The sequence below is a fragment of the Eulemur rufifrons genome, chromosome 17, assembly GCF_041146395.1.
Source record: "Eulemur rufifrons isolate Redbay chromosome 17, OSU_ERuf_1, whole genome shotgun sequence".
Taxonomy (NCBI): Eukaryota; Metazoa; Chordata; class Mammalia; order Primates; family Lemuridae; genus Eulemur; species Eulemur rufifrons.
The window spans coordinates 6,949,964-6,963,237 of NC_090999.1; the positions used below are offsets into that span (position 1 = coordinate 6,949,964).

Below are 13,274 nucleotides of genomic sequence, written 5' to 3' on the forward strand. Positions count from 1 at the left end.
TAGTAGTAACTGATAAATGTAAGTGACGTTTCTTTTACAATGTACCTGTTTTAAAGGATGGTTTCGTAACGGTGAGATGACATGTTAAATGGGCTATTGCGCAACTTGAGACATATACTACTGTATTGTGTCCATATGTTGAGAGTTCTTTTAAACGTATTTTTAACACATACATTTGAACTGAAATTTATTTTTTAAATGTTTCTCGTGGCTATTAGAATATAGATGTTAAAAGCTTGCTTACTGTAGTTGTTTTACTATATCTTAATTTAATATTATGTCATGTGGCTTGTCTTTTCTCTCTGACCTGATTGGTTTGTGGGCCACCTGAATTGCGTTCATTAAGACTACTTACTGACAACAGAGGAACACTGGAGGCCCAGTGGGAATAGTGAAAAGAGATTGTACACATGGCTTGGTTTTGTAACCAATGCTGCCTTTTGCAATTCTAAAAATTGAGTCAGTTTTTCTGAAAGCAGTTGTAACTCAACTACTTTTTTTCTGAGTAATGTTTTATATTTGCTATAGAATACTTTTTTGGGGGGTAATTTTACTTTAAGTTTCCTTAATGTCTTAGCAGTTGCTAAGTTCTGTAGCTCAGTAATTGGGATCATATCTAGGTATACCATATCAATTATCTATGGGTGTAAAACAGAATGTCCCAAAACTTAGTGGCTTAAAACAACATTTAATATGCTTTTAATTCTGGGGGTCAGAAATTTTGGCTGGGCTTAGCTGAGCCGTTCATCTGTTTGGCTTGCGTAGGACACTAAGATGTTTTACTGGGACTTAATGGTCTAAGATGGTTTTAGCTGAGGTGTCTTGTTTCTCCTCCACATGGCCTCTCATCTTTCAGAAAGCTAGTGGGGGCTTCTTTACTTGGTGCCCTCTGGGCAGCATTCCAAAAGAGCAAAAGTGGAAGCTTGAAAGTTCTCTTCTGGGCTCTGGAACTTGTGCAACATCACCTTTGGTCTAGACAGTTAACAAAACCTGACCAAATTGAAGGTTTGGGGAAAAGAACTCTAGAGTTTGTCGTGGTCGTCGTCTTCTTCTTCTTCTTCTTCTTCTTCTTCTCCTTCTTCTTCTCCTCCTCCTCCTTCTTTTTTTTAAAAAAAAAAAGAAGAAGAAGAAGATAGAGTCTTGATCTGTTGCGCCAGGTAGAATGCAGTGGCATCATTGTAGCTCACTGCAACCTCCAACTCCTGGGCTCAAGTGGTCCTCCTGCCTCAGCCTCCTGAGTAGCTGAGACTACAGGCGTGCGCCACGATGCCCAGCTAATTTTTCTATTTTTTAGTGGAGACGAGGTCTCGCTCTTGGCTGAGGCTGGTCTCAAACTCCTGAGCTCAAGCAACCATCCTGCATCAGCCTCCCAAAGTGTTAGGATTACAGGCATGAGCCACCGTGCCAGGCTGAGTTTGTCATCTTTTAAAACCTGCAATGAGCAGTTATTGTTCTTATTGCTGATGGCAAGGAAGGAGTAGAAAGGGGATATTTTAGTCTCAGCTCATCAAAATGTAATGGTCTGAAGGGTTCCGTAGTAAGGGGGTACTTAGAATTCCCCTTTTGATTTAGGATACAGTTCATACAATAATATCTTCTTACAGGCCATACCAGTTGGAAGTTTGGAACTACTAGGCTGAGATCTACCAAATTAACTCTTCCTCAGGTTTTTCATGGAAGAAGAAAGTCATTCCATTAAAATAATGGATTTTCTAAAGGCTACCAAGATATCTGAGTTATCCTTGAATTATTCTGAAATCATAGACATGGACTAGGGAAGGATAAGCCTCTGTAGAAAGGAAAAGGACTAGGGGGTCTTCACTATTATAATATTCCATGTATTTTCTTGTTACTAAAGGAACCATACCTGGCCTCTGTGGATTTGTTGAGAAACTAGTATATTTTTGGCATATTTGCAGTTAGCATCAAAACTTGATTTGTTTTGTAAGTGAAAAATTTCTGTGAAATGTATTATAGACTTCCTTGTCGTACACACATGGCACACTGAGTATCTCTCAGCCTTCATTTCTTTGTGTTGTCATTAGGACCATCTGGAGGAGCTTCTCTGCTTTTCTGATTTGATGATTCTGTTAATTTGTGTGGGCTCAGGTATCAGCTAAGCAAATTTTTAAACTTGTCTGCAAAATAAGGATAAAGAAATTTTTAGTAAGGCCTGGACAGAGTTGTTTACCTTTAGTAAATTACATAAACTTACTGCTTTTCCTTTGTCAAGCGTTTGGCTGCTTTTGTCTTTTTTGTTTGCTGCTTTCCTGTTTCTTGGCCATGTTCAAAAGACAGGCTATGGATAGCTCATTTCTCTATATTAATAGGTTTGATGTTATTTTATGCCCAGTGTAATGTAAACATGTACATAATACAGATGTATAAATTTATATAGTGTGAGCTTGTAAGATAGAATTTTGCCATCATTATAGGTACTTCTTTTGGAGAAACTGATTTTTACCCCCAAAATTATGATTTACCTTACCGAGGTGGTTTTTTCCTGAGGTTTTAGTGTGAAAGGAAATGTTCTTACCTTTGATTTCCTAATGTTAAGTGTTCTTTGGAGTAATTATATGTATTTTTTTTTTAATAGGGAAAATTTGTTGGCGGATTGTTTGCAGGGTTGTTTCGTGGTGACATGCACACTGTGTGCATTCATCAGCCTGGTGTGGTTGCGAGAGCAGATAGTCCATGGGGGAGCACCAATTTGGTTGGAGCATGCTGCTCCACCCTTCAATGCTGCTCACCACCAAAATGAGGTAATTCATCACTTTCACAGTTGATTTTACTTGGGTAGTACATAAAAATTATTCTCTCCAAGATTCAAACCTTTGATTCCCATGTCCTCTTAAATATTCTTTAGCTATTACACAGTAGAGCAGTGGAAAGGTTTGGGTGAATATTAACAGAGATGTAAAAAATCAAAAGAATGCTATTGTGAATTTGTGTCTTAATTTTCTAGCTAGATTGGGAGCCGTATTAGGGCATATGCTAAAATGCTCTTTCATTCTCTTTGCCTGGGTTAAGTGCTTAACTGGGGCCTGGAAGTTAAGATATGAAATTCCTGGATATGTTTCTGATATGCTGTATAAACTATTAAGGAGGCTACCCTACCTCTTTGTTTATCAGTTTCTTCATATGTAAAATGCCTTGCCTTTCTTGCCAAGTAGGAGCATTACCAAAAGTAGAAACATTGGAACTCTGTTGATAACAATCTTGTGCAGTTTTATTCTTTCTTTATGAGGGATGACATGCTTAGATGCAGGGATAATGTAAGCAAGGGCATCTAACATGCAAGAGGTATTAAGAAGAGGAGGATATAATAAGTAATTTTTAGTATCTTACTGATAAATTGTGGGGCTGAAATTGTCACAGATTAGCTACTTGTATATGAAAACAGTTTATACTTTATAAAATTTTATTATGAAAAAATGGCCTATAAAATAGTTAAAATGATGAACAACTTAATTTTTCTTTTTAGGACCTTCTGCTTTTGTCAGTGTGTAGATGGATTTAAGCAAATTCTGCCATTTCTTTTTCTCTACAGAGTGCAACTTCTTTGAAAAGCGTACATAGACAATGGACTATAAAAATTGACACTGTTTTTATCTAGTATTAATGCTTTTATCATTATACCTCATATTCTGAAGCATTTAATGCAGCTCTTCTCCTCATTAACTCCGTTGGGAATCAAGTGTTTTAACTTAGCTATTAACAATTAACTACAACTGTGTCTTTGCATTTGGTAGGGAGCAGAACTTAGGAAGAGCCAGCGGAGGATGCATTTGGCAACTGATCAAGTCCATACGCACAGTCTTATCTACTGGGCAGAAATTAAAAAAGTTCCTCAAGTGTTTAGCTGATGCAGAGAATTAAGTTATAATTATGTGTGTATATAAATTTAAAAAGAATATATATTTTTATCCCTGAGGTAGTCAATAAAGATAAGAAATATCTTGTAAAAAAGGATTACAGAATGATGTATTCAAGATAGCCAGATTTCTAATTTTCACCTTCTATACTGTTTTGTGAAATGTTAATCACTAAATTACACTGAATGTTCACTGTGAAGTGAGTTTATGCTCTTATATATATACTACGTTGATCAGAAATCAGATACATTTAGAAAAAATGTCTTTGAAAGGTATGTGTGTATGGTTTTTAAAAAATTTTTAGCAGGATTTGTGTTTGCTAGGTTTTTTTTTTAGCAGGGAGAACTCGACTTGGAAATAGAGCAAAACAGACAAGTTACCCAAATTTCTGGGCTCTTCTGTCATTTTAGGCTCCAGCAGGAGGAAATGGTGCAGAAAATGTTGCCGCTGATCAGCCTGCTAACCCACCAGCTGAGAATGCAGTGGTAGGGGAAAACCCCGATGCACAGGATGATCAGGCAGAAGAAGAGGAGGAGGACAATGAGGAGGAAGATGATGCTGGCGTGGAAGATGCCGCAGACGCTAATAACGGGGCCCAGGGTATGGCTGCTTGTGTGTCCGAACTCTTTCTTCAGGACTATGAATCTGTTCTCAACTTGCGTTGGCAAAAAAGACTGGAGTTCTCAAATTTTAATGTTTTGAAGTTCTATTTCTAACCTCTTTTTACTTTATTTTGGCAAACTGGCATTTATGGATATACATATGCATAAATATGTTTTTTTCTATGAAGCAGGATACATTTTGTGTTTTAAAACTCTCCTTTACATGGGACATTTTTAATAGGATGGATAGGAAGAAAATTTTTTTTTTATATTGGAAATAGAACCTACCTTTTTTTAAAAAGGAATTTGGTACAAATTTATCTTATTCGTTTGCTTCTCTCATTCCATTTCCATTAAGTTGCTACAACTTTTAAAATAAAAAATTCTTAAAGTATACACAGCAGACCAGGAACACCTAAAGAAACCAATTTCTCATTTTCTAGCAGTGTAAACTCCAGAATGTAAAATAAGAGCCAAAACTGATCTGCCAGTCACCTGTCAGTCACTTACTGTCTCTCATTATTTCTTCCCACCACAGAGTTTTTATTTCAAGCACTGCGCTGTCTCTGGGTCCACTTGAGATGGCTGATACTTGAGTATCTTCTTATGCTAGGCACACTGCTATACACTGGGCATATATTAAATAGTTGTGAACAAAACACCAGGTCCCTGCCTTCGTGAAGTTTCTGGTCTAGTGAAGAAGTAGGAAATACATAATTGTGATAAGTGTTGTGCAGGTTGCTTTGAAGATGTGGAGAGGCCTGTTTTATATAAGATTTCCCCAGGTAGTGCAGAGTAAGTGATATTTGAGCTGAGACCTGAAGGATAAGAAGTGACTTGTGTGGTGAGAATAAGTGACCTTTGCAGGGAGAGGTCAGAGGCTCCGAGAGTGTAGCCTGCTGCTACCCTAGTGCTTGCTGTTATTTCTCTCTCTTGATCTAATGCAGTAATTCCTAACAGGTCTTCCTCCTTCTGTTCTTGCCTAGCATAGTATTTGTTACTGTCTGGTCTCTATTTTATTTATTTGTTTGTTTGTTTGAGAAAGGGTCTTGCTCTGTCACCCAGGCTGGAGTGCAGTGGCACAATCATAGCTCACTGCAGCCTTAAATTCTTGGGCTCAGGTGATCTTCCTGCCTTGGCCTCCCGAGTAGCTAGGGCTATAGGTATGTGCCACCATGCCCGGCTAATTTTTTTAATTTTATTTTTTGTAGAGAGAGGTCTTGCTTTGTTCCCCAGGCTGGTCTTGAACTGCTGGCCTCAAGTGATCCTGCTGCCTCTGCCTCCCAAAGTGTTGGAATTACAGGCATGAGCCACAGCGCCCAGTCCCTACTCTCTTGCCTTTAAATCTTTCAGTGGTTTTTCCATTATACTGAAGAATAAAATGAGAGCCAAACTCCACATTCCTCTTGTATGATCTGATCCCTTTCTGCCTTTCCTTAATTGTCATTCAGAAGGTTCTAGTCCCCTGGCTTCCTTACTTTTCTTAAATCCGCCAGATTCATTCCTGACTTAGAACTATTGAATTCCTCTCTTTCATATAACCCTGTTTTATTTCCTTTTTAGTACTTATCTCAATCTAGGATCATCTTATTCTATATGTATTATTTATTTATATGTATGTTATGTAGTCTTATTTATTGCTTAACAAGCAAATACTCAGTATGGAAAAATTTTAAATGTGGTTTAGCTTCTCAACAACAGCTTACTAAGTACTAAGTTAAAAGAGTGTGTTTTAGTATTTTTAGTTCACGTACCATCAGTAATATTTAAACTGCAATTATATTTCCAGATGACATGAACTGGAATGCTTTAGAATGGGACCGAGCTGCAGAAGAGCTTACATGGGAAAGAGTAAGTAAAACATTTTTCTATCAGGCATCCTGGTGTTTTAATCCTAAAATGTATTTTAAAGTTGGGCATATTTAGATGTATGAACTAAATTTGTAGTTACATTTGATGAAAACAGTTATCAGAATTTTAATTTCTAGAGAAAATTAAGTGATGTACTGTTTGTGGTGAAAATATTATGACACTGATGGCTGTTTTTTATCTTCTGGCCTTTTGATATGAACCTTACTCCATTTAAGGAATGTTTCACCTGAAATTGTGGACTTCTGAATAATGAAGGAACAATTTAAATTTAAGTAGTATTTTCATGCTTCAGTTGACAAAATAATACAGTTCAGTCATGAAATCTTGACTGCCTCTATATCTTATACAAGAATTAAACCTGAGGCCGGGCGCGGTGGCTCACGCCTGTAATCCTAGCACTCTGGGAGGCCGAGGCGGGTGGATTGCTCAAGGTCAGGAGTTCGAGACCAGCCTGAGCGAGACCCCGTCTCTACTAAAAATAGAAAGACATTATATGGACACCTAAAAATCTATATAGAAAAAATTAGCCGGGCATAGTGGCGCATGCCTGTAGTCCCAGCTACTCGGGAGGCTGAGGCAGTAGGATCGCTTGAGCTCAGGAGTTTGAGGTTGCTGTGAGCTAAGCTGACGCCACGGCACTCACTCTAGCCTGGGCAACAGAGTGAGACTCTGTCTCAACAAAAAAAAAAAAAAGAATTAAACCCGAGATGGAATTTTTTTAGACTGTATAATCATATGATTTAGAATAAAAGGAGGCAAAATATTCTCATAAACAGTAAATTTTTTACTCTGAAAATGATAGGTAGTATTGGAAAGTAGTGGGTGAAGACTGTTTAAAGATGTTGAAAGGAAAATTAGAATAGAAAATCCTGTTGCATCCTGGGTTAATGCACATTATTATTACTTGTTTATTTTAGATGCTAGGACTTGATGGATCACTGGTTTTTCTGGTAAGTAAAACTAATTCTTTTTAATAACAGAATTGTGGGTTAGTTATTTATCTTAGTGACTTAGTAACTTCAGATTTACAGTATGTGCTGTGTTTTTATACTAAAGGTCAAAATGCACGTTGGCTTTTGATTACTTCATATGTTGAAGAAAGTATATTTTGGTTATTGAAAATACTGGAAAACCATAAAGGAAATACTATTTTGAATTATCATAAAATATTTGATTTTTAGAAAAGAAAATGAAATCCAAAGTTAATGGTAGTTAAAAAGAACTTGGGTCTTTTAAAATTTCATCTTGCAATGTTTAATGCCTGTACCAGGGAAAGCAAAGCAGTTTTGCATATTTTCACAGTGATAGCCCCAGGCTGATCTTAGGCTTCTGCTGTTCACAGAACACCACTCATCTTTACCTAGACACTCTGCCTTATTAGTAAAGATTACAACTCTAAAGTGAGGAGCAGTTCTTTAAAGGAGAAACAATGTTTTTAGGTCCTGTACTATAAAATCATGTGCCATTTGGAATTTTTAAATAGCTGAGGGTATCAAGTTGACTTTGGCTGCAGGTAGCGGAACCTCTGCTGATTGAAACAATAACATAACAGTAAGTCCCAAGGAAGAATGGGTTCAAGGAGTGCTTCATCCAAAGGCCCAAATAATTTCTGTCTCCTTTGCTCTCGTCAGTGTTGACCTTTTCCTCAGCTGGCTCTAGATGGGAGCCAGAAGAGGGTGTTGAAGTTAGCAGTGTGTAGATTTTAAGAAACATAGCTGGTGTAATTCCACCAATTTAGTGGAAATATATTAATGAGCTGTTAAGTGTGATCACAGTCAGTGTAGAAAGGCATTTTTATCGCTTACTTCATCAAGTCCTCATGAAAGAATGACAGAGTTTGTTGAGGCAGTGGTGTTGACTCAAACCAATTTGAATTGTTGGAAAAACCGTTTACAGGAAGACTTCATTACTTCAGTGAAAGATATTTAATGTGTATTGCATGCCAGCTATTGTGATAGTTACTGGGAGATTCAGTAATAAATGAAATAGGGTCCCTATTCTCAAAGATACTTTATGTAAGAGTTTAGTAGAGAGAAATGAACACATAAACAAGGAACTTTAGAGGTAAGTGTTAGAGATTTGATGACCAAAGTATAGATAGGACATAAGAGGGGCATAGAAGAGGGCTTGGTCGGGTCTTTCTTAGCAGAGGAGGGGAGTATTTCAGCAGGAAATTTTTAGAGAAGATAACTCAGAGGTAGAGGCATAAAAGATGTTGGGGACAGGGAGAGTTTAGGAGCCCTGACGGCAGAGAAGCCGAAAAAATTGAGCCAGTAGGGTGAGTGGGACTGTGGGAGTCATTTCTTTTAGACAAACTAGTCACCCTTCTTGCCAATTGGATTTGTGGAAGATAAGGGGACCTGACCAGAGAAATCCTTCTAAAAAGATCCTCAGAAGGATCATTTAACTTGATGGTTGGGAAATGTGGCAGGTCCAGATGAGTGGGCTTGAAAAGTCTTCTGAGAGTCAGCATGGCGCATGGCTCAAGTGTCTCTGACGTGGCTAGAGGAATAGATGGGTAGCCGTCATCTTTAAGGTGACTATAGAACTGTGGCAGTGGATAAGATGGCCAGGTGCGACAGGAACAAAGAAAGCCAGGGCACCATTGGGAGAGGAGGGACTAGAGGAGATCAAGCTAGAGTTTTCCAAAGGGGAGGCAGCCAAGCAGTAGTGACCATGCAGAAGTCATGAAAGCAGAATGGATATTGAAAGACGAGTACAGTGTAGTCTTTATTTAGTATGTTGTTTATAATTAATGTGGCTTTCAATTTTTTTCCATCTGGAATTTTTCAGTATCATGTGATTTTAATGAAATCTGGTAGTCGTTTATGAAAATCTATGTAGTTTGTGGTAGATTATGAATTTCTAAAAAGGAAATGCTTATAAATTTATTTGATTGTTTTTTTCTACATGTAACATGAACTTTGAGTTTTAGTAGGCGTAGTTTTATGAGCTATCTAATGAAAAATGAAAGTTGCATTTAAATTCTGGATTGACATCTCAAAATTGTAGAGAGAAAATTTCAGTCTTAGCTCTTTTCAGTATTTAGCTATGGCTAAATAAGTGAGGTAGTTCAATTAAACATTTGTCAAATATTAATTGAATATGCTTTATTAATGCTTTTTTCCTTTAGGAGCATGTCTTCTGGGTGGTGTCTTTAAATACACTGTTCATTCTTGTTTTTGGTAAGTTGTGTTTGTGCCTTTATTTTTTATAGTATTATGGTTGGAGTTTAGTTTTCTAGGAGCCTTGTTACAGGTTTTTTTGTTTTGTTTTGTTTTAGTATAGGAATATTAAGGAATATATGAAAATAGTTGTTGGTAGGAATCCTATATAGGAAGACCCCAGACATACAGATAATCTCTTGAACAACCCTGACTGCAATTACCTACCTGTTTCTGCTTCTTTTGGGCATTTCTATCTCTTTTTGTAAAAGCTGGTTTTAGACTAACTTGAGAATATACAGTATCCCACCTCCGGAATTAATTTTGTGCTGATTATCTGTGTGCTCTTCCCTATGGTAGAGGATCTTGTTTTCTATGGTCAAATTCCTGACCATGACCTTCCAGAGACCCTGGCTTGTGACCAGAGATGGATGTAGGCTTGTATGGAGATAGTAAATCTTCCCCAAGTGTGAACTCCCCTTAGAACCAGATTCCAGCACATGCAAAATTACTTCCAAACACTTTCCAAGTGCAGCTCTGAGAATTCTCTGACATTACTCCATAGTCCCTCCCACTGGAAGTAATTAGGGAAAGGAAGGCATGGTTTGTGGGGATGGGTTGACAGAGGTTTTTGTGCTATAGGGTAAAGATAAGGGAAACTAATAAAGTAAAGCAAGGCCTTAGAATTCCATTCCTGCCTTTCTCAGAGGAGAGGAGGTGGAGTCTAACAGAATAGGGTTATAGGCCTGTGAGTTACCCTCAGCTCTGCTGAAGAGAAAGGGTAAAGATTTCTCAAGGCTTCTTCCACCAAACTCCAAGTTATTTGCTCTCTGTTGGGACTACAGAAAGTAGTTGTCTTTAACAGGGAACCCAATGGTCAAATAGGCTTGGGATATTTGGATTGAGCATGAGACAAAAAAAGTGATTTCTATATATTATCTATAAAAGAACAAAAGAAATTTACATGAAACACAAGAAAATTACATGTATCTTGTTGCAACAAAATATTTTGAAAAACTAATTCTTAATTTTTAGTAGATATTTAGGATGTTGCAGATTTAATAGAAAGCTCATTCTTTGTTTCCCTTTGCATGTGGGAGTGTCTATATTATTCTGCATTTATTTTTCATTATGTAAAATAATTCATATGGAGACTATGAAACTGTTTTTATCTTGACCAAGTTTTTTTTGAGAGAAAAACTTATCTATAGAATTTACTTTTGCAGAAAAGCTTAATGCTAAATTAATCTTTGGAGAAACAGGTCAACTTTAAAACATGAATTATACAAATAACTTTCATTTATAGAAATCAAATCTCATCTAAGTAAATTTATTTCTAACCAGCCTCCTAGGCTTATACTATGAAAAAAACTTTATCTTAATTAATTTATGCACATTATATAGTTAGGATCTTTTGAAATGAAACAAGTTCTCTTCCTTTAGGAATATAGTTTTTCTTTTAGTCATTGGGATTAAGCACATTCATGTCTCTTTTGTGCATGCATTGCTCTACTGGTAGTTTGTTACGGCATTTTTTGGCTCTTTTGGTCACGTACTTTGCAGAAATGTAGCCTTACAAAGCTCCAGTCTCCCAGTAGAAGGGAATGATCCTGAGAAACTGAAATTTCAGGATGCCTTTCTAGTAGTTGCTGTGTAATGTGATGGAAATTAATTGTTGCAACTGGTGTTTAAGGAAAATAATTACATTTGTAAATAGAGTTAAAACTTGAAAATTTTGCCCTCTCCCAGGGGCCTAAGTTGAGTCATTCTAAGAATGGGGTATGAGAACAAAATAGGCAAAATTCTACATGAAGTATTTTCTTACCCCTTTAAATTTCTTGTTCTTTATAATACACATAATGTTAGTAAAAGAATATATGTATATAGTTTATAAATAAATTTAAATATTTTGAGAATACATGTTCAAAAAAATTTCTACCTGTGGAGTAGTCAAAAAAGTTTAGAGGCCATTATCCATAATAGGTTCACTCTAACTTTTGTCTTAATGATGGAGTTACCCCTTTCCCTAATAATCTATGCGATTTAATAATTTCTACCATAAAGAAAAGATAATTAAATTGTATTATTAAGAATAAAGTAAAATTTGGCCAGAAAGATTTGAGCAAAAGAGACTACAAAAATTCTTACTATGCAAATTTGAAAGATATTTTCTTAATTATATCATTATTGTACCTTATAAAATTATCAGAATTTCTTTAATATTTCCTAATAATCCATCATATTTAAAATTCCTAGGCTGCCCTCTTAGATGCCATTTTACGTATGAATTGTTTGACTGAATATCCAAAAAAGGTCCACATACTACTTTTAGCTGTTAATCTTAAGTTTTTTTTTTTTTTTTTGTTTTTTGAGACAGAGTCTCACTCTGTTGCCCAGGCTAGAGTGAGTGCCGTGGCGTCAGCCTAGCTCACAGCAACCTCAAACTCCTGGGCTCAAGCGATCCTCCTGTCTCAGCCTCCCGAGTAGCTGGGACTACAGGCATGCGCCACCATGCCCGGCTAATTTTTTCTATATATATTTTTAGCTGTCCATATAATTTCTTTCTATTTTTAGTAGAGATGGGGTCTCGCTCTTGCTCAGGCTGGTCTCGAACTCCTGAGCTCAAACGATCCGCCCACCTCGGCCTCCCAGAGTGCTAGGATTACAGGCGTGAGCCACCGCGCCCGGCCTTTAAGTTTTTTTTAAATCTAGAGTACTCTTCTTTTCCCCCAACCCCCACCCTGTATTGCCATTGATTGTTGTCAAGATGAGATTAACTGTTCTTGACGGTGTGTCATGTTCTACATCTGTCCGACTGCTTTTTTGAACGTCTTCTGCTTTCATCCTTTGTCTCCCGTGTTTCCTGTAAACTGGAAGTCCGATCTAAGGGACTGACTAGATTCAGCTTCAATGTTTGGGACAGATTCTTCACTAGTCACTTTGCCTCTTGATACGACATATGAGGAGGTATATGATGTTGGATTATCCAGTTTTATCAGTGGATTCAGTTGATAAGCTGAGCCTCTATCATAGATTTCATTTTTCAGTTTACCATCAGAAAGTAATCTAGGGGGCTATGATATTTTTAGTGCTGTGGATATACACAGTGTCCCATCAACCTTCCATCCAGTGATTTTATTAGCCCTTGATGATCCTTGCCTGAATCATTTATTTTACTAGGTATGGCAAAATGATAATTTTTAAATTGTCTTTTTTACAGTTATAAGCTGGCTTTTCTGTAAAAAAGAAGAAGAAATGCTTATTAGCTAGGACTATTCAGTTAACCTGAACTTGTTTGCCCAGGTGACACAGGACAGATGCTTAATTTTTTCCTTTAATTATCAGTTTTCAGTGTAAGGAGTTGGTGCATTAACTTCTTCCACTGATGTGCTACTTTGAAAACATGAAAGTGTTTTCTGCGATGATGTTTTTTTCTTTTTGTAGTTATTATTGTAGGCTTTCCCTTTTTTGAGCATTTTAAGCTAATGGGTTTGTATGTGTTCAGTGTTTTTCCATTGGTTTCGATCATTATTATTTTTGATGCTCATATCATCATCTCTTTGGCCTGTGACACTCTCTTCACAATGATTTCTTTGTCCGTTTGACATGGTCCTGTTAGACCTTGATAACTTTGCTGTTCTCTGGTTATAGAGAATGCCCCAGGTGGCATATTTTTGGCCCAGTTCTGGAGTCTTACCATTTCTCCCAGAATTCCTGGTTCCTTTTAGCAGGGGATTATACTAGGAGAGTTCATTGTATTG

At 37.0% G+C, this 13,274-nt stretch overlaps 1 protein-coding gene across 1 annotated transcript in view; it reads left to right on the forward strand.

Moving 5' to 3' along the window:
• MARCHF6 (membrane associated ring-CH-type finger 6) overlaps positions 1 to 13,274 on the forward strand; it is a 72,935-nt gene that overhangs the window by 26,273 nt on the left and 33,388 nt on the right. The window contains exons 6-10 of the mRNA XM_069492758.1: positions 2,597 to 2,762; positions 4,286 to 4,475; positions 6,267 to 6,328; positions 7,267 to 7,299; positions 9,483 to 9,534. Of these exons, the coding sequence (XP_069348859.1) occupies positions 2,597 to 2,762; positions 4,286 to 4,475; positions 6,267 to 6,328; positions 7,267 to 7,299; positions 9,483 to 9,534 (503 nt within the window). The remainder of the gene's footprint in view (positions 1 to 2,596; positions 2,763 to 4,285; positions 4,476 to 6,266; positions 6,329 to 7,266; positions 7,300 to 9,482; positions 9,535 to 13,274) is intronic.